At 41.5% G+C, this 19,666-nt stretch overlaps 1 protein-coding gene across 2 annotated transcripts in view; it reads right to left on the reverse strand.

Moving 5' to 3' along the window:
* The window catches only part of CDC16 (cell division cycle 16), a 155,362-nt gene that overhangs the window by 90,822 nt on the left and 44,874 nt on the right, over nt 1-19,666 (reverse strand). For both annotated transcript variants that reach the window (XM_030201490.1, XM_030201491.1), the window contains 2 exons: nt 16,387-16,520; nt 12,371-12,450 (listed from right to left, as the gene is read on the reverse strand). In XM_030201490.1, coding sequence (XP_030057350.1) covers nt 12,371-12,450; nt 16,387-16,520 — 214 coding nt within the window. The remainder of the gene's footprint in view (nt 1-12,370; nt 12,451-16,386; nt 16,521-19,666) is intronic.

The raw sequence follows: 19,666 nt of genomic DNA on the forward strand, positions 1-19,666 counted from the left end.
TTTCCTCTGGATTGATGCATAACTCAATGATGTATAAAATCCAGTTTGAAAGGTTGTGTTTGATATGCAAACCAGGATTGTCTGAGTTAAAAAATCTATTGTACATTGACGGTAATACAGTTAAGGAATGTCTGAAGTTTAGTGTATGCTAGATTTGGGGGGAAAATACAGCCAGAACATTGTTCTTGCTTAGATGGCACTCTGATACTACTTTTGGCAAGTATTTTGGGTGAGTTTAGAATACAATTTTAATATGGAAGAGTTGGTTGTATGGAACATAATCAGGCTTATTTTCGAAAGAGAAGGGCGCCCATCTTCTGACACAAATCGGGAGATGGGCATCCTTCTCTCTCAGGGTCGCCCAAATCGGCATAATCGAAAGCTGATTTTGGCCTTCCTCAACTGCTTCCCATCGCAGGGATGACCAAAGTTCATAGGGGCGTGTCGGCACTGTAGCGAAGGCGGGGCTGGGGTGTAATTAAGAGATGGGCGTCCTCGGCCGATAATGGAAAAAAGAAGGGCGTCCCTGACGAGCACTTGGCCGACTTTACTTGGTCCATTTTTTCTTTCAACCAAGCAGTAAAAAGGTGCCTGAATTGACCAGATGACCACCGGAGGGAATCAGGAATGACCTCCCCTTACTCCCCCAGTGGTCACTAACCCCCTCCCACCCTAAAAAAAAAATCTTTATTAAAAAATTTTTTTTGCCAGTCTCAAATGTCATACCCAGCTCCCTGACAGCAATATGCAGGTCCCTGGAGCAGTTTTAGTGGGTGCAGTGCACTTCAGACAGGCAGACCCAGGCCCATCCGCCCCTACCTGTTACACTTGTGGTGGTAAATGTGAGCCCTCCAAAACCCACCCGAAACCCACTGTACCCATATAGGTGCCCCCCTTCACCCCTTAGGGCTATGGTAGTGGTGTACATGGTGGGGAGTAGGTTTGGGGGGGGGGGGTTGGGGGGAGCTCAGCACCTAAGGTAAGGGAGCTATGCACCTGGAAGCAATTTGTGAAGTCCACTGCAGTGCCCCCTAGGGTGCTCGGTTGGTGTCCTGGCATGTCAGGGGGACCAGTGCACTACGAGTTCTGGCTCCTCCCACGACCAAAGGGCTTAGATTTGGTCGTTTTGAGATGGGCGTCCTCGGTTTCCATTATGGCCGAAAACTGGGGACGACAATTTCTAAGGTCAACCATCTCAACATTTAGGTCGACCATCTCTAAGGTCGACCTAAATGCTGAGATTTAGGCGTCCCCAACTGTATTATCGAAACGAAAGATGGACGCCCACCTTGTTTCGATAATACGGGTTTCCCTGCCCCTTTGCAAGGCCATCCTGTGAGGACGCCCTCATGAAAACTTGGGCGCCCCATTCGATTATGCCCCTCAATGTGTCAAATTAAAGTTTCTTACTCTTCATATTGAATTTATTGCAACTAGGAAGAGCGTCTTTCAAGTTCGGTATTAGAAGTACTTGTCCTAATAGTTCAAAGGCTGCCTATAGAAACTGACCAAACATAATACTGAGATCCCATGAAGGGGGTTGGCTTTTCAGTGGGGGGGGTTTGGTCTTCAATCTAGAGTCTAAAGGACTAACAGATATAGGTCTCCCATTCATCTGCATATGATAGGCTGAAATGGCCAATACGGGACCTATACATAGCTAGTTTTTAATTCAGAATTAGAATAATTTCTTCTTGGAAAGGGGTGCTATTAAAGAAAAGGGAGGCCTCTGGAATTACAGATAACAACTCAGGTTTGTTACTATGTAAGGCATATACAGTGGGGAAAAAATGTATACTTAAGCACTGGATGCAGGATGAGCCGCCCTCCATCTGGTACTGGAGAAATATTTTTCATGAACTAATGCTTTGGGAGGCACGAGCAACCCAGGGTAGCCCAAAAAAAGGAAAACTTTTTGTCTCCACTTGGAACAAGTATTTGCACACTATTTCCCATAAAGCAAGAAGCGCTGTGTTAAACAAATTTCATACTTTTTAGATGGCTAGGGGGGGGGGGGGGGGGGGGGAAGTACAGGAATTTAAGTAAACCAGGCTAGGAGGGGGAGGATAGGCAATTGGGTGGGGATAACAGTTGAAGACGATGTAGAGGGGGTTCCACAATAGGTTGGCTTTGTATTATCCCGCAATAAAAGAGTGGAAAGGTGTTTGGACTTGAATCAAAAGAGCGAAAACCATGAAGGTAGGGGAAAAAAAGAGCGCGGCAAAACAAGTAAGGGGGGAGGGAGGGGGGAGGGATAGGAAACTTCAGATAGGGTACCGTAATAATTATAGCATTCCATGTGAAGTTAGTGAAATTAATATGTTATTTTGATTAAGACTATTTCCTGTTCATTTTGACAAAGTAAGCAAACACTTAGGGTACAAAGACTGCAGTTAGTGGGAATGAGGGGAGAAAAAGGAACAAAAACAAAATATTGGTGACACAAGTTATTGTTAAATTCGCAAAGAAATGTTGTGTTCATTGATTTGTTAATTGTTACATTTCAAGGCTATGTATAAGCTATGAGATCATCAATAAAAAAAAAAGTAGAAACATAACTCAGAATTAGAAAGCTGTGACTTGAGTTCATTTTGATTGGTAAGATCTAATAGCAGAAGTCTTCCTGGGACGTCAAAAGGACGCCCTGAATATCCATACTGCAAGTTTAAGTGATTTCAGCTTGCTAGAAGAACCTGGCCTACCTTTTCACAACAAGAGGTTGAGTTGTGTGTCCAAAAAGACTGGTTGCTCCAATGCTAATGAAATCAGTCATGGAAATCAAATTTGACGTGGCCAGTGAGGCAATATGAGAATTACATGTCCTTTGTCCCAAATAATTTTCAGTGTCAGTGGAAATGGTGCAAAAATGTAGAGCAAATGTTTCTAAGAGATTTATTTGAAACTCAGATGATAAGTCACAATGTGTCTATTTCAAGGAAACTCCATTTTTCAAAGAGATTTTGAGCATGCAAATGGCCAAAAAACTACCCTGTGGGGATCCAGCCTGCAACTCAGTTTGTCTGAAACTTGGTTGAAAGTTGCTGGGTAGATAAAGTGGCTTGTAAGATTGATTTTACGAAGATAAATATTTCCATAATCTAACTGCTTCCTTACATAGCCTTACTGACCCTAACCCATCTCCTTTATTGATATAAAGCATGGCAACTTGGTTGTCTGTCTAAATAAGAGTAATTTTTTTCTGAGATCCATTGTTTAAATGTTCAAAGGATATAAACGACCACCTATAATTTTATCAGATTTACATGCAATAGACTTTCTCTTTGTATCCATAATCCTTAAGCATATAGTTGAAGGTGTACTCCTCAACCAGAACGATATGGTGATGAAGGCTCTGAACAGTACAACCCCTTTGTTGCTACCAGATAAGGAAGCATTTTATGGACAATGCTGATCTTTCATGAAAGTGGTTAATGATGTTGAGTCCACTGAAACTTGAGCAACCATTCTAAAGGAATCATGCATAATCATGAAATAAAGCTTTCTGGTGGCCCCTGATATTTTGTAGAGACTTCTGTGAGCCATAATTACTCTGGCTTTGTAGCTTTGGTAACATGTTAATTATGAAAATTCTGTCTCCTGACAAAAGAAAGCTCTTCTTTGGAAGGTTATATGATAGGTTCCTATTAAGTTTATACTCTTGAGGAGGGGTGAATATGGATTTTTCCATAGTTATAACTACCAGTTTTCGGAGCACTTGAATCATAGTCTGGATGGACTAACATCATATAGGGATTGTGGAGATATACGCCAGTTGAAGTACAGATAAATACAATATATAAACCCTGTTTTCTAAGGTGGCTCACTGCCACCATCAGACACTTTGTGAATACCCTTGGTGCTGACAAGAAGCCTTATTGTAGAACATGATACTGGTAATTTTGATACTGAAAAGTAAACCTTAGAAGCTTCCAGTGATGATGGTGGAAGAGAATGTGCATGTAGGATTCCTTCAGATCTAGTGAAGTTAGCCTGCTGTTTTGATGATGTGGTAGGACGGTTGCTAATGAGTTCAACCTGAACTTATATCTTGATAACACATTTAGATCCCTAGATCTAAAATATGACAGATATCCTGATTTCTTTAGTATTAGGAAACAACTAAAATAAAATCCCTGAACTTTTTCAGGGCATTGGACTTCCTCTGTAGCATTTGCTTGTAGAAGGGCTTAAATCTGTGAAAATAGGACAGAAAGATGGCTGTGGAGATGTTTCCTTGTCCTTAAGGTGTCCGAGAGTTCAGAAAAATGTATTTTACATCCTATCCTGACTAACATGATATCTTGCCAGCCATCTCTGACGTAGAGATGCCTGCTTCCTGCTGGAAGGCAGCAAACTTCACACATTTTTTAAAAGATTTATAAACAATGATAGTGGACTGCTGTTTCTTTTCACATATTCTCTGTTGTCTAAAATACTGATTAGCCTATTGTTGCAGAATCCTCTGATATGGTTGAAATCACATACAATAGTACTGCTGAAGTATTATGGCCAATACTTTCTTCTGTAAAAAGACAGGGGTACCTCTACAAGATGTTGTAGATTGCTAAATTGGGTGGATGGATGGATGCGGATGGGGTGTCTACTTAGGATCCACTAGTTTTTTTTGATGGGGTCAGGGACATCTTGAAGATGGAAAGGTGGAATGGTCAGGGTTCAGGAGCCACTACTGAATTTTTTGGGGGTTGAGGGCAGAGGACTTTTAGGGTGGAGGTCAGGGTTTTGGTGCGAGTCAGGGAGGTTGGTTTGGGGAGTCCACCATAGTTTTTAAAATCAGCCTTCTCGTCAGTGCATGAGCTAATCCCCATTAGAGCAGTCCTTGGAAGTATTTTAAAAGAGTTGAAAAATGTTTTTGTTTTGAAGGACGCTTTTGAAGAATTCTAAGGGATTTTTCCTGGCCTCCCGTCTTGGTACATCCACGGATAGAGTCATAGCTTCTTTGTTGTTATTGATTTGCTGCTCTCCCTTTTAGTCATTTTTTTCTGCTTTCCTATCATTTATTGAATTTCTTTTCTTGCCTTGATATAACAATATTGTAAACTGCTCAGAGGCCACTAATTGGGCGGTACTGTATATCAAGAACAGAATAAACATAAACAAATTACACACTGAAAAGAAGGGAGATATTTTCTCACAATGCAGGAAATGGTTACTTCTTACCACTGCAGAGAGTGCAACGTTTACTGACAGTACACACTTTTAATGCAGCAGTAGTTTGTTTGCTATTAGTTTACTGCACTGAGAGTGAAAATACGATTTAGCACATGTTAAAACACTGTTCACTGGAGCTTAGCATAGCATTCTAACATACAGCTTTCAATGAGAATCAAGAAATCACAAGTGGCACCATCAATCTTGGATATCCTTAAGACACTGGACCCGGCAAGGCTAAAAACCACTAGAGATACTACTTATATTGCACAAAACTAGCATTCAGGATTGTGGAAGAAGGTTGGGGAAGTAGCAGTAAGATGAAAAGGAGATTCAAAGAATGCAGACTACTTTGATTCAAAATAAATTATTACAGCATAGATAACAATAAATAAAACACTGACAACAATATTTTGTAACTGGCTCATCTGTATCCCCAGATCTTACTGTTCTGCAGAATTGTTTAGATTCACTCTTTAAATGGCTTAAGAATAATTGGTTAGAAAGAAATAGTGCCAAAACAGCAGCTTATTAGATTAATTTACAAATAAATCTTTTTCAGAGATGGGGAACTAGAGGACATGAATTGAGGTTGTATAGTGGTAGACAAGAGTAACATTAGAAAATACTTTTTCACAGAGAGGATGGTGGACGCCTAAAATGTCCTTCTGGTGGAGGTGGTGCAGACAAAGTGTTGGAATTCAAAAATGCATGGGACAGACACAGAAGATACCTAAATACAACGAGGTCAGTATCAAAAGAAACTTAAATGATGTGTTATGATGGGTAAGAGTGGTGCTTTTACTGCTTACACAATGATAAGTAGATAGATAGATAGATAGATAGATAGATAGATAGATAGATAGATAGATAGATAGATAGATAGATAGATAGATAGATAGATAGATAGATAGATAGATAGATAGATAGATAGATAGATAGATAGATAGATAGATAGATAGATAGAGATAGATAGATAGATAGATAGATAGATAGATAGATAGATAGATAGATAGATAGATAGATCTCTAGGAGTGGGGAAGTAAGGCCAGGATCAGACAGAATTCTGCGTCCCATATATGCAGAGCAGGATATGCTGGAGTGAGCTTCGATAGTAACTCCAGTAGTTGAGAAGTAGAAATCTGACACTGGCCCTATAACCTGGGTCCCGAAAACGGCAAAATACAGATCAGGATCAAGTATGCCTATTTTGTAGCCTGTTAATGTAGAGGTCTGAGAACCAGGGGAGCCAAGTTCGACTCCCACTGCAGCTTCTTATGACTCTGGGCAAGTCACTTAACTCTCCATTGCCCCAGATACAACCTGTATATAGTATGTACACTGCTTTGATAGTAGCAGAAAGGCAGTATATCAAATCACATCCCCTTTTCCTTTTAGCACATTCATATTTTATACTATGAACTATGAATGCTGTGTAACTCAATGGGGGAGAAGATATCTTAAAGTTGAATTTAGTAAGTAAGATGTTAGTTATACTGTTGGATTGTTGGTTTAATAATGAATGTGACTGTTAGACAGACTGGATGGAATGTGCAGGTCTTTATCTGCCATCATTTACTGTGTTATGTTATTATGTTAGGACAAGATCATCAGCTTTTATTTGGAAAACAAGTCTCTTATAAAGAAGGGTTTCTGTATATTGCATCAATAATGTTCACTTAAATATCTGTTTGAAGAAGCAGCACTGCATACTTTAATGCGCTTTTGATATCTCATACCAACGATGGAAATATGGGCTATACAGGTACATCATCTTGAGATAGTTGCAGACCTTACCAAATGCAGCTATTTGATTTTGGGGCAATGCCTGTAAATATGACCATATCACACCACTGTTCATACATTATCAGTGGTTACCTATTTGTTATAGATAGATTATAAGCCTATTATAAGAATATGCCCTCTTATCTAGACTCAGTGGTTATTCCATATATTCCTGGTAGGGCCTTGAGACCTTTAACAGAGCACAGGATGGATATTCTCCCTCTTGCTAAAGCCTATTAGGAGTCTACCAGGGAAAGTGCCTTCTTTTGGTTAGAGTCCACCTTATGTAATAAGCTCCCTTGTACAAAACAAGTTGAAGGACCTTTGAAAAAAATGTAAGTTATTACCAAAGACCCATTCTTTTGACCAGGCATTTGGCAAATAAGATACACAGGAAAGAGGGGTTCATTAAAATTTATCTACATAAAGATGCCAGAGGCACTATAAAGCAGAAAAAAGAATACTGGGCAGTATGGGAGCCTTATGTCCAAACCTTAAGCAGTAGGGCCCGTAGTTTTGTAATGAACACCATACAAGTGTAAGATGAATATTATCATAATAGTAATGATGGTGAAGAGAGCTATCTCAACACCGTACATAGCAGGGATCTTTGGATTGATGCTGCATTTTCAATAGATACATGGAAGTCTAAGGGAAGAGACGGTTACGGGATTCACAAGATGGGAGGGGGGAGGGAGGGAACAAGGAGAGGGGGGGAGGGAGGAAAGGGGTACAGGTTGATGATTTGTCTCTTAGATTATAGATATATGGTTAGGTTGATTATACAATAGATATACTCTGAATATGTTGACACCTGTTAGACAGTATCATCAATAAATTGGTGACCTGTTACACGTACAACAGAGGGGTGGGGTGGGGATAAAATGTTAAAAGTTTGATGACGAACAGTACCAGTTTGCTCTTAGTGAGTACATGTTTAATTTTGAAGTTATATGTCTGTCTATTATTGGATGGGTTTTTTTCTGCACTGTCATCAATAAAAATGTTGAATCATAAAATTTATCTACATAGTACTTTTGTTGCTGTTGGAATATTTCTGTATGAGTATGTTAGTTCTATTCTACTTTAAAATGAGTTCTTGTCATTTTATGGTTTATTTTACATTTTGGAAACCGCCATAATCTGTTACAAGCCAGGCAGTACAGCAAATTTTAATAACAATAAATGAATAGGCAGCTGGAGAATTATCCTTTACATAGCAAAGGTCAAAGTGGTGTACAAATTAAATATTAATAAAATATTTGGAAAGGAACTACAAACTGGATAGGAGAGAGAACACTCACACAAGAAGCAAAACACACCTTTAAAATAATAAAAAATGTAAAACAGGATTAAATAAAATGATAAATTGAACTGGGTTTTGAGTCAATACTAAGAGTCACTGCTGGAGAAATTAATCTAAAGAAACATTAAAATCAAGTCGAAAGAAATGGGCTTTAACAAGAACTTTAAACCGTGTAAAGGAAAGTTCAGGTTTAAGGGCACCCCCCCTAAGGGGGGGGGGTATATCATTCCAGAGTTTGGGTGCCAAGAAAAAAAAGCAGAACGTGTGGCCTCGTAGTGAGCAAACCTTGGGGAAGGAAGAACCAAACATGTGCATCAAGGGAATGGAGTGAGGGGGCAGGAGTGTAAGGGATAATAAGAGATAGGAGGGAGTACCAGAATGTAGAATATTATGAACAGTAATAAGGATCTTGAACCAGGGCCAGAAGGTGATTGGTAACCAGTGCAACTGAATGAAAAACGGAGTAATGTGATCGAATTTCTTAACACAAAAAAGAAGACACGCAGTTGAATTCTGAAATGTCTGAAGGCGACGGATCTGTATTTGAGAAACTCCTGCATAAATGGAGCTGCAATCAAGATTTATTCATATCTATTAGAGGTGGCTGAGCTTCCAGCTGCCAGTATTCCTCTGGTTACTAGGGTTTTAAAAACATTTTTTTTTACAGTCTCAGATGTAGTTCCCCCCCCCCCCCCCCCCGCCTCAGGAAGAAGTAATGGGGAAAGAATAGTCTCATAGAAAAAGATTTAGAAAATCTGACAGCATACTTGGAAGAGTTGGCAAAGGAGGAACTTTGTAGAGCTACTTTATTGGTATCTTTTGGGGGGGGGGGGGTGGAGGGTATAGCAAGATTTTAATCATGTTGTGTGCATATATTTTTTTGAATTCTCAGGGTTTGTTCATGGGATAGAGACTGGATTTATCCAGATATTGCAAAGGTAACCAAAAAAAGGAGGAATCCCCAAGTTCTGAGAGCTTCCTTTTTAGGTATCACTGTAAATGTTTGGTAAAATATGGTAGTGCTAGCTATATTTTCTTTTACCCTGAGCAAATGATAAATTTTCCTCATTAAAAAAATAAATAAATATAATATTTCCTCTGTTTTTACTGGAGCTTTTGGAAATGAGGGCATAATTCAGGCAATTAAGTTTACATTTTATGAACCAGGTTTCACATGCTAAGCCTCTCATTTCTTTTTTTTTCTTCTTTGTACTTACTTACTGGGAAGAAAATGTGTTTCCTTAGTAAGTTATCCTGCAGAGATGTTGACTGCACAGACAGCTCAGCTTCCACTGTAGGCAATTCATTATTTTAGCATGTGGTAAGTCACAGTATTGGGCAGCACATCTTTTGGGATTCTCTGTCCATGCTCTAATCTATAAGGTAGGCTTGTTACACAGTACTAGGTCTCTTTAAAATACTTTTATTTATGTTTGTTATGAGCTTTATGGTGAATCTTGTAATCTGAAATAAGGTTTGCAGCTACAGGCATTTTAGCTGGAGCTCTGGTTTATGCTCCTGATATGAGTTAAGTTTGGAGGATTTTTCATCTGTGATCTTTAGTGTTTCTTACTTAAAGCATTTCTTCTTGGGGAGCACAAGAGGCTTAGAGTCATATCTCCTAGTGACACTAGTTTCCATTTTTATTTTCTCTTAAAGCAGTCCTCTCTGGTGCTAATTTGTAGCTTAAGGGGTTAACTTTCAATTACTTCCTTGATGCTTCCCACAGGTACCTTATTCTGGCCCACTGAGAGGAAGAGGTTGCTTTGGGCTTGTTGCTGTTTGTCTCAGTTCTGTCACTTTTCCTTCTTCCTGAGGGTTTCTTTTTAAACTTTTGTTCTTGCTAGCAGTATAGCATACAGCTGCACTGAGAGGATAATACTGACTGATGATAAAGAGATTGTTCCTAACCTACATCATCTTCTAGTGTTGTTCAAGAGCCTACTCCTCCTACTCCCCCTTTCCTCAGATTTTACTTTTCGTAGGAATTTGTGTACCTCCACCCTCGTGGTGGTTTGGCTTGCTTGATGATAGGGCAGCCATTACCAGCTCAAGAGTTCTGGTGTGCATGGGGTTGGGTGGGGGGAGGGGGAAGGGAAATTTGAATAACGCATAAACTTTAAAAACTGTCCAGAAGAGCGGCCATCATTGGATCATGTCACATATGGATGTATTACCCTTGCAGTCACTGGTAAACCCCGAAAACTATTTCCTTATTCTTTGCTGCAAAGAGGACACAAGAATGGAGGTGAAACACTGGCCAAATGTTGGCAAACACCCCAATGCAGGTTCTAAAAGCCATTCCAATTCTACCCTAAGTGAGACATACCCCCAAACCTTTATGGGATTGGATGGCTACTCACCTGAATATTCTCTTAAATTAGTCAAAGGTGAGAGCTATGTGCTAATGTTAAGTGCCTGGTCACTCCCAGAATAAATTAAAATAACAGACTATGTTGCATTTATAAAATATATACACACTATCTTGAATGACAAGGATGGTTCTGCAATCTCAGGAAAGGAAGGGAAGTGGGCCAGAAAGAAAGTGATGGAATGCCCAACTTGTAAAAATTCAATGTCAAAATTGAATGTACTGTGTCAGTGTAATTTTAGTATGTTGAATGGTAAATGTATTGCGTTACTTTATGTTGCATAATGATTTTTTTTATGATCATACACTACTACTACTTAGCATTTCTATAGCGCTGCCAGGGTTATGCAGCGCTGTACACCATTCAGTAACCTCTTGAGAGGCTTGGCACAGTTTGCCAATAAATAAAATGTAATTAGTACTCGCTTTATGTTAAATATTGGGGCGGGGGCGTTAAACACACAATATAACAAGCATAAAACTAATTGGTTTGAAAAGAGAACAATCCCTTTCTCCAATATTGAAGATTTTTGGATATTGGGCTGTCCTCAGTTCTCAACCATTTGATGGACAGCAAACAGACTAGCATGCACTGCTTGCACTTGGGTTTGCATCCACAACTTAATCTGAAAGGTCTAACTTTAAATGAATTTCACACACTCTACACACTGGTCAATATTTAAACCTATCTTCTATCAGTTAAATATTGTAGTGGTCATTATTTTGACATTTGTTAAGCTGTTACTCTGTAATTTCCATGCACACCTCTGCCCCAAGTCAGATTCAGAATGATGTTACAAATTACTACACAGAATGGAAGCACATTTTTTCCTGCAGCATACCTCAAGTCTTCTGTGAGGACACAGTCAATATAGACATCAGCAACAACCAGTGTGTGGGGCAGGGCAATCAGCTTAAATACTTAAGCGTTTAACATGTTCACTATATGTGCCCTTCTCATAAATCAGCCACATGGTATGCAGCAAAATAATCCGATTCACAAGAATCTGGAAAGAGCTGAAATATGAATGCTTTCGCTATGGATTCTGTAACTGGACAAAAGCCCACCAACTTGTTTCACATAGTTCATGTTTTTTTGTGCTTACTGACCTGAGTTGGATTTGATTTAGAAGTGAATTGTCACAGCATAGGTATAGAATGAGCTTTTAACATTAAGCATGTGCTAATTCCCTTAACATGAATTAAGGCCATAATGCCACAATGAATTCCCCCCCTTATTGGACGTCACATAGGCATCCTGTTATAAAATCAGTCCCAATACCCATTCCCTGCTTCAGAAGTAAGTATGAACTTAAAACATGATGGAAACCCTCCCCTAAGGTATGACAGAATAAAGCATATGGTTCCTTTATTAAACAGAACTAGATACATCAATACAATCAAGCTTCTTTTGAAATCACAAGATTTTAACAATTAAATGTTCAAAGTGTGAATACATGAAGGGAGATGTCTGCATTAAAAAAACAAAAAAACATTAGCCATAGTTTATCATCAGTTCACTGCACATTCTACTTTCCTAGTACTCAACTCTAAAAACAGATATGCAACTTTAAAAAAAAAAAAAAACCCACAACCCTTGTCCCATCAGGAGCCATCTGCTAATAAAAATAGAAGGTAGCCAACAGAATTTTCTGGAAAATTCAATGAAATCGACTGCACTTCCTAATACTTAGTAATAGATACTTGACATTACAGGTTTTGCCAAAAAACTTTCTTACCGTTTGCTTTATTCAGTTCTACTAGTGTTCCTATATGTACAGGTAAACAATTTGCATGGAAAGGATCTTTTTCCATTACCCTGAGGATGACAAAAGTATCAGATTTACTACACACAAAAAAACGAAAAAAAAAAATCTAATGCCATAGGTACATAACTAGAAACTTGGTTTAATTAGTGATAGAGAATAAGACAGTGCAATATATAAACATGATTGTGACAATCTGAGATCCTGAAGTTTAGGTCTAGGAAGTTCATTACCATGCAGTCGAATAAGCTTTAGAGTGGGTAACAATTAAATGAGTTACACTTAAAGAGAAGAAAATGATAACAATGCAGACATCACCGAGTCTTACAGCTGCCTTCCTTAATTATGTCAATACTAGTAAAAAAAGGCCTGTTTCTGTCAGAAATGAAACAGGCGCTAGCAAGGTTTTCCTCGGAGTGTATGTTTGAGAGAGAGTGTGTGAGAGAGATGGAGAGTGTGATAGACAGAGAGTGTGTTAGAGACAGTGTATGAGATAGACAGAGTGTGAGTGTGTGTGCGCCCCCTCCCCCCTCCCTTTATGGTCTGAGGCCCCCCTTCCACCCCCACCTTTCTGGTCTTAGGACCCCCCTCAACCCCTCCCTGCAGCCACCCCTGTCCAGCAACCCTCCTGTCCCCCTGCCCCCCCGCAGCCACCCATGTCCACCGACCCTCCCCTCGCCCCCCCCTGCAGCCACCCATGTCCAGCGACTGTCCTCTCCCCTGCCCCCCTCCAGTCACCCATGTCCTGCGACCCTCCTCTCCCCGTGCCCCCCTTGCAGCCACCCATGTCCAGCGACCCTGCTCTCTCACCTGCCCCTCCTTCGTCCACTCAGGTTGTGTAATGAAATCTTCAGGGCAGGCTGGAAAGATCCACGGTCTTGCCTGCCTGCTGCCGGTGCTCCCCCGCTGCCGGATCGCTGTTCAAAATGGCCGCCGATACTTCCACTGGCGGTCTCAAGAGACTTCTGCTGAAGTTTTGGAGGCCACCCTTGTATCGGCGGCCATTTTGAACAGCGATCCAGCAGCAAGGGAGCATCAGTGCCAGCAGCGGGCACGCAGGACCGGGGATCTTTCCTGCCTGCCCCGAAGAATTCATTACACAACATGGGTGGATGGAGGGGCAGGTGAGAGATCAGGGTCGGTGGACATGGGTGGCTGGAGGGGGGGGGGGCAGGGGGGAGGAGGGTCGGTGGACATAGGTGGCTGCGGGGGGGGGGGGGGGCAGGGGGAGAGGAGGGACATTGTTTGATGCTCCGCTCCCTGCCACTTGGAATCAGCTGTTAGTGACGTCAGCCTGGCTATGGAGCCTAGCTCAAGAAGGAGGCACAGACACAGGCAGTTCCCGATTAGAACGTTGGTGGTGAGAATAATTATATATTATATATATATTACATAGGATTTGTTTCTTAAATGGATCATATATCTTAGTTTACTAGATCTAGTATTACCTTGTCTTGAACCTAGCTGGGTCATAAAACACAAGCAGTTCTCCCTGAAGAGTGAATTGTACAGTGTGTGTCACACAAATCCATTAAGCAAGAAATTTTCACCTTAAATTTTAACACAGATCCATGTAAAAAGACTACTATTTTAAACCATCTAACAAGATTTCCACTGTGTGAGACAATGCTTGGCTCAGATTTTTGTTTTTTTAATCATTTTAATGCATCTATTCTAATTGTAAAAAATAAAAATAAAAAAACCAAAAAAGCCCCAATTCAGCACTTTCCTAAATAATCAAAAAACAGCTCTGCGGGAATTAATGCACTAAATTTTAAATCAAAAACACCTTCATATATAGGTCGGCACAGTTGCCAGAAGCACTATTGTGTAAACCTTCCGGTATAATCATCAGTAGAAAGCATAGTGTCTATAATAATTTTCCTTCACCGTCACAGTGCAAAACAAATACTTAACGTATTTTTCAAAAATCTTATCATCCACACTAATTTAACATAGTTCAAAATGCATTGAAGTTACTTATCGTCAAATGGAGAATATATCTTTAAAACATCAGTTTGGACCTTCTTCATAAAAGCATCAGACATGACATGTTTGAAATCCTAAAACTCTGCTTTAGGGAGTATTATGGATTTCCTTCATGGTCTATCCAAGCTACTACATCCATTGCCCAGTTCATGCAGTTGTAAAAATAAAAATGGGGTCAATCTGCAGTTATGTCCAATCATCACACAGAATTCAAACTGGTCAATCATAACACTTCCCAAGAACATTACATGTCCACAACCAATGTTCATGCCCAATCATTACGCAGAATTTCCTTAAAGGGACAGCACATATTTACATTAGTGACATCCAGTTGATCTCCAAATTTAATCCCTCCGGTTGCACTGAACCCAAGGTATATATCCAAAACTTCTCAGAAAGTTCTACAATTGGCCAGTTTGAATTCTATATGATGAGCACAGTGGATACAGTAGCTTGGATGAAGCATAATGGAAATCCATAATACATTCTGGTATTTATCTAGTTATCCTACATGTCTTATTTTGTCTAGTCCTGATTACTCTCACAGTATTCATTTCCCATAGCAGCCAAATCAGATTTGGGAAAAATAGCACCAGAGCCATGAAATTTCTCTTATTCTATCATACTCTTCTATAACTTAGCCAAAAGCAGCAAATCTCTGACTGGGCAGAAATCTGCTCTCTTTATAGCTTATCTATTGCAACTCCATGGCTAATCAGTTGGTGCTAGAAGTGTTTTACCTCACTCTGCCAGATGTAATCAAGTCAGATGACCACAGGCCTAAGTTTCTGGATCAAACACAGACATCCTATATAGCAATGATCAATGCAACAATACTGCTTCTCAGGTCAGTTCCCCATGATTACTTTACTGGTGTGCTCTGTCATAGCACATGAAATTGGATTCTAATGGGATAACCTTAGTTACAGGGTTTACAGTGCAAATCTTCCTTTATGGATAGTTTTTGTGACTAGGCTCTTTAGGAGGTCCCTTTAGGATAGACAGGGCCATAGCTAGGCACTAGCTGAAACCTTTACATCCTACACCAAATTCTTCTTTTGTTATCATAGCCCCAGCTCAATTTTTAGTTGGTCTAACTATGAATGGGAACCCCTCTGCCCTCTCAAGAACAGTAGTCACAAGTAGCTTTTCTGAAGACTACAATTTAATGTGCACCCCCCCCCCCTTAAAGTGTTGCCTCACCATCTCAAAAAAAGAGCTGTCCACATCGCCCTCTTGCTCTAGATCCCAGTGCTCCTCCTTTCTCTTTCCTCTTCCCACCCTCCAGCCCTCCCCCTCACCCCTCCTTCTCTTAACACCTCACCACATCCTCTTCTCAAACCTCCTCCCCCGACACTATCCAATTCTTACAATCAATTCCTGCTATCTCCTCATCAGGGTTGCAGGATGAACTCTCTGCCACCTGTGGTCCCCATCAAACCTACTACTTCTTCCAATGGCCAGGCCAGAGTACCCTTGCCAACTTCTACTTGTTATGCTGGTAAAGCAGCTGCACGGAATATCTCTTCCAACGGCAGTATATCACATAAAACTCAGGTTTAAACCAATACTTTCTTCTTAAATGTATTTATTCTCCTTTATATCACTTATTATTAAAAAAAAAATTAGTGCTCAGAAATAGTGTGACCTAATCATTAACTTGTTCAATGGTAGTGGGAGATGAGTTCCCATAGGCACACCAATGATTTTGCTGCTGCTTCTGGTCCTTTCTTATGTTGTGGGGGGTTAAGGTCCCTGCAAAACTTTCTTCTTTTGTCAACATGGCCTCAGCTCAACTTTGAGTGGCAGGACCTGATCTCCATGTGACTCACTGCTCCTGCTCCTCTTTAATCTCTAGGTGTCCCTCTGCACATGTGCAAACAGATCCAAATGGACAGATAGAAAGACATACTGACCCCACAATAGATACTTCCCTTTTTTATGCACCTAAAAACTTGAGAAAATAAGTTATGTATTAAAAAATTATATAATATACTTACAAGGAAGTTAGTTTGCAGCACATTTTGAAGTCACAGTTGTAATAATGTCTTTCTGCTAAGGACACAACAACATCCAGGTTATCCTGGAGACCATCTATAGATGTGGGAATCACTGTTTCACTGGGCTTGTTATACTGCAATATATAATAAACTGTAGCATAAGCTTGAAAATTTGAAAAAAAAAAAAAACAATTGAAGAGATTTATTCTTTATAAAATAGACCAACCTGTATATTTAGACTTATTTTCTAAGTAACATTTTACCATGTGTTTTGAGTCTCTTGCACTATTATCACTCATTTTTGATTCATTTATTACAAGATACTATGAGGCCAATGTGCAAAGTGTGAAACTTCTCTGCAAAAAGGACTTTGCCCGTTATAAAGCATTAAAAATTGCCAGCATGTGTGCAAATTTTGCCCAAAAATGTAAATTGTAGCAAACTTCTGCATAGCCCTGTGTGTGGAACTTTATTTAGATTCAATATTTAGGAGCTGTTAAGATGCAAAATAGTGTGACAAAAATTGCAAAAAACAGACAAGAAAAAAAAGCTACACAAGACTGTAGGATATTTTTCTTTTTTTGATGCAGGGAGCAGTTCACATGCTAGTTTTCTATGCAGCCAAAATTTGCAGGCTCGGAATCAGTACCTTCATGTGAAAAGATATCCCTGATGGTGCATGGGGAACCTCCATCCCCCTCCCATCACAGGGCCAAAAAGCTTTAAAACGTATTCCCAGAAGTGACCACTACCATTAATAGCTGACCCCTTCTGGCGAGCCGCGGGAGCATACCTACGCCTACAATAGGAATAGGAAGCACCCCGAGACCCACTCTTGGATGAGGAGTTGGTAGCAGAAGACTCCCGGCGGGAGAGAGAAGACATAGCATCAGTGTGCGTTTTGATCTGTTCAACAAGCTCCTCTACCTTCTCTCCAAAAAGATTATCCCCCCGGCAAGGGGCATTCGCCATTCTCTGCTGGACCAAATGGTCCAGGTCAGAAACTTGCAACCATGAGAGTCTGCGCATTGCTATACCTTGGGCAGAGATTCTGGATGCCACGTCAAATGTGTCGTAAGTGCCCCTGGCCAAGAACTTGCGACACGCCTTCTGCTGCTTGACCATCTGGCGAAAGGGCTCGGCCTGCTCCAGAAGGAGCGCTTTGACCAAGTAAGACAATTTCCTCACCAAGTTTCGCAAGTAGACGCTCGTGAAGAGCTGGAGAGCATAGCAGCCTGATACATTTTTCTCCCAAAAGAGTACTAGGTCCTAGTTTCTCTGACTAGGGGAGCCGAGGCATAGTCCCTAGTACTCTTGGCTCTCTTGAGAGCAGCATCCACCACCATGGAGTTGTGGGGTAACTGAGATCTCGCCAATCCAGGTTCCCCGTGGATCTGGTATTGGGTATCAATCTTTTTGGGGACAACAGGGACAAACAGAGGGGACGCCCAGTTCCGCACAAGGATTGCCTTGAGTACCTTGTGTAGAGGAGCCATCACTGCCTCCTTAGGTGGAGAGGTGTAGTCCAGGACCTCTAGCATCTTAGCCCTGGGCTCATCTCCACTTCTACCAGGAATTGAATGGCATCCGCCATCTCCAGTACAAAGGATGTAAAGGAAAGACTCTCCGATGTAGACATTCTCCTCTCAGGTGGAGGGGAAGGCTCAGAAGGGATCCCATAGGACTCATCGAAGGAAAAGTACCTGGGATCCTCCTCTGATTCCCAAGAGCGTTCCTCCTCAGTATCGGACAGCACTTCCCTTAGGGATGTCCAAGACCGAGCCCGCCTCAACGTCGAGGACCCATGGTCTCGAGAACGGTGTCGAGGAGTCGGCTCCCTCCTCGACTCCAGCGAAGCTTCCTCCACCGACGTCAAAGGTGAACCAGCCTGAGTGGCAAGCAACACCGTTGCCGGAGGCTGCACCTTGGGCTGTGGGACAGACAGGGCTTCAGCAGCAGGCAAGGAAAGGCGCAGGCACCCACGATGCCAATGCAGATCAATGCAGCAAGCCTTCCAAAAACTCTGGGACCAAGACCTGGATATGCTCGTCAACAGCCGCCACCAGTAAGGGCTGTGTGGCTAGTTGGAGATCAGGCTGCAGAAATGCCTGAGGTGCGGGAGCAGGATCTTGGCTGCTGGGAGACGTATGCATCAGCACCTCTTGAATGGAGGGGGAGCAATCCTCCCAGCGTCGACACTTCTAGGGGGCCAGATCCCTCGGTGCCCAGAACTCTCGGCACCGTGCACTGAAGGAGATCGGTGTGGGTGTTTCTTGGCCTTTGCCCGATGCACCTCACCTATGCTCCTCAGTGCTGACGAGGAAGACGCTGAATCCTCCCGTCGCCTTGGGGTTAGGTTCGACAAAGGCTGATCCCAGGGGGCCTGCACAGGAGGCTTCTAGGCAGGTGGAGACCCACTTGACGCCTCACTGCTCCCAGTGTCTCTGGGCCTCGCAGCAGCAATCCTTACCTTGACTCCCGATGTTGATGCTTCCCTCAATGTTGACACTGACAACCTCGATGTCGAAGGAGAGGACCAAGCTCCAAAATGTTTCTCTCTTTGAGCTTCTCGGGAAATCTGCATCCTTTTCGTCATACAAAGACAAAGGACACAATTTGCCAGGCTGTGGTCAGGCCCAAGGCACGGAATACACCAAGAAAGTGTATCAGTACCTGAGATGGTCTGGTTGCACCGAGTACAGCGTTTAAAGCCACTGGGAGTCTTCAATGACATGGAAGGGAAGTCGGCCTCGGCTACATTAAAAGACTCAACTGTGCCAAAAGAAAAAGAAAAACACAAAAATAGGAAACCCCAACCGAGCAGGCCTAAATACGGCCCGCGACGAAAAGAAAAGTTAAAACACGGACCCAAAAAACTAAAAGAATCTTTTTTTTAAACTACTAAATAAAAGAAACTTAATGGAGAAAAATTCTGAAAGGCACAAAAAAAAAAAAAACGCTCTTTCCCAGGCGAAAGGGGACTCATGGAAAAAAAATGCTGCTCCTCACACAGAGAAAAAACTGGTGGGCGTGAGGGCACACCACGTGTGTGTAGTGGGGCACGGAACGGCGCACACACCTGAAGGCTCTAGAAGTTTTTTGGCTGGCTATTTTGCCAATTCCCATGCCGACGTGGATCATCAACCCAGTTGTGAGAATGATTCAGCCTGCTAGTCCTCGTAGAAAAATATGCCCAGTTTCACAATTTCCATGTTTGAAGTCAGTCGTTATACTACTTTATTTTTGGAATTGTAAACGGACAGCAGGTAAATTTACAATA

Source organism: Microcaecilia unicolor, chromosome 4 (assembly GCF_901765095.1).
Source record: "Microcaecilia unicolor chromosome 4, aMicUni1.1, whole genome shotgun sequence".
Classification (NCBI taxonomy): Eukaryota; Metazoa; Chordata; class Amphibia; order Gymnophiona; family Siphonopidae; genus Microcaecilia; species Microcaecilia unicolor.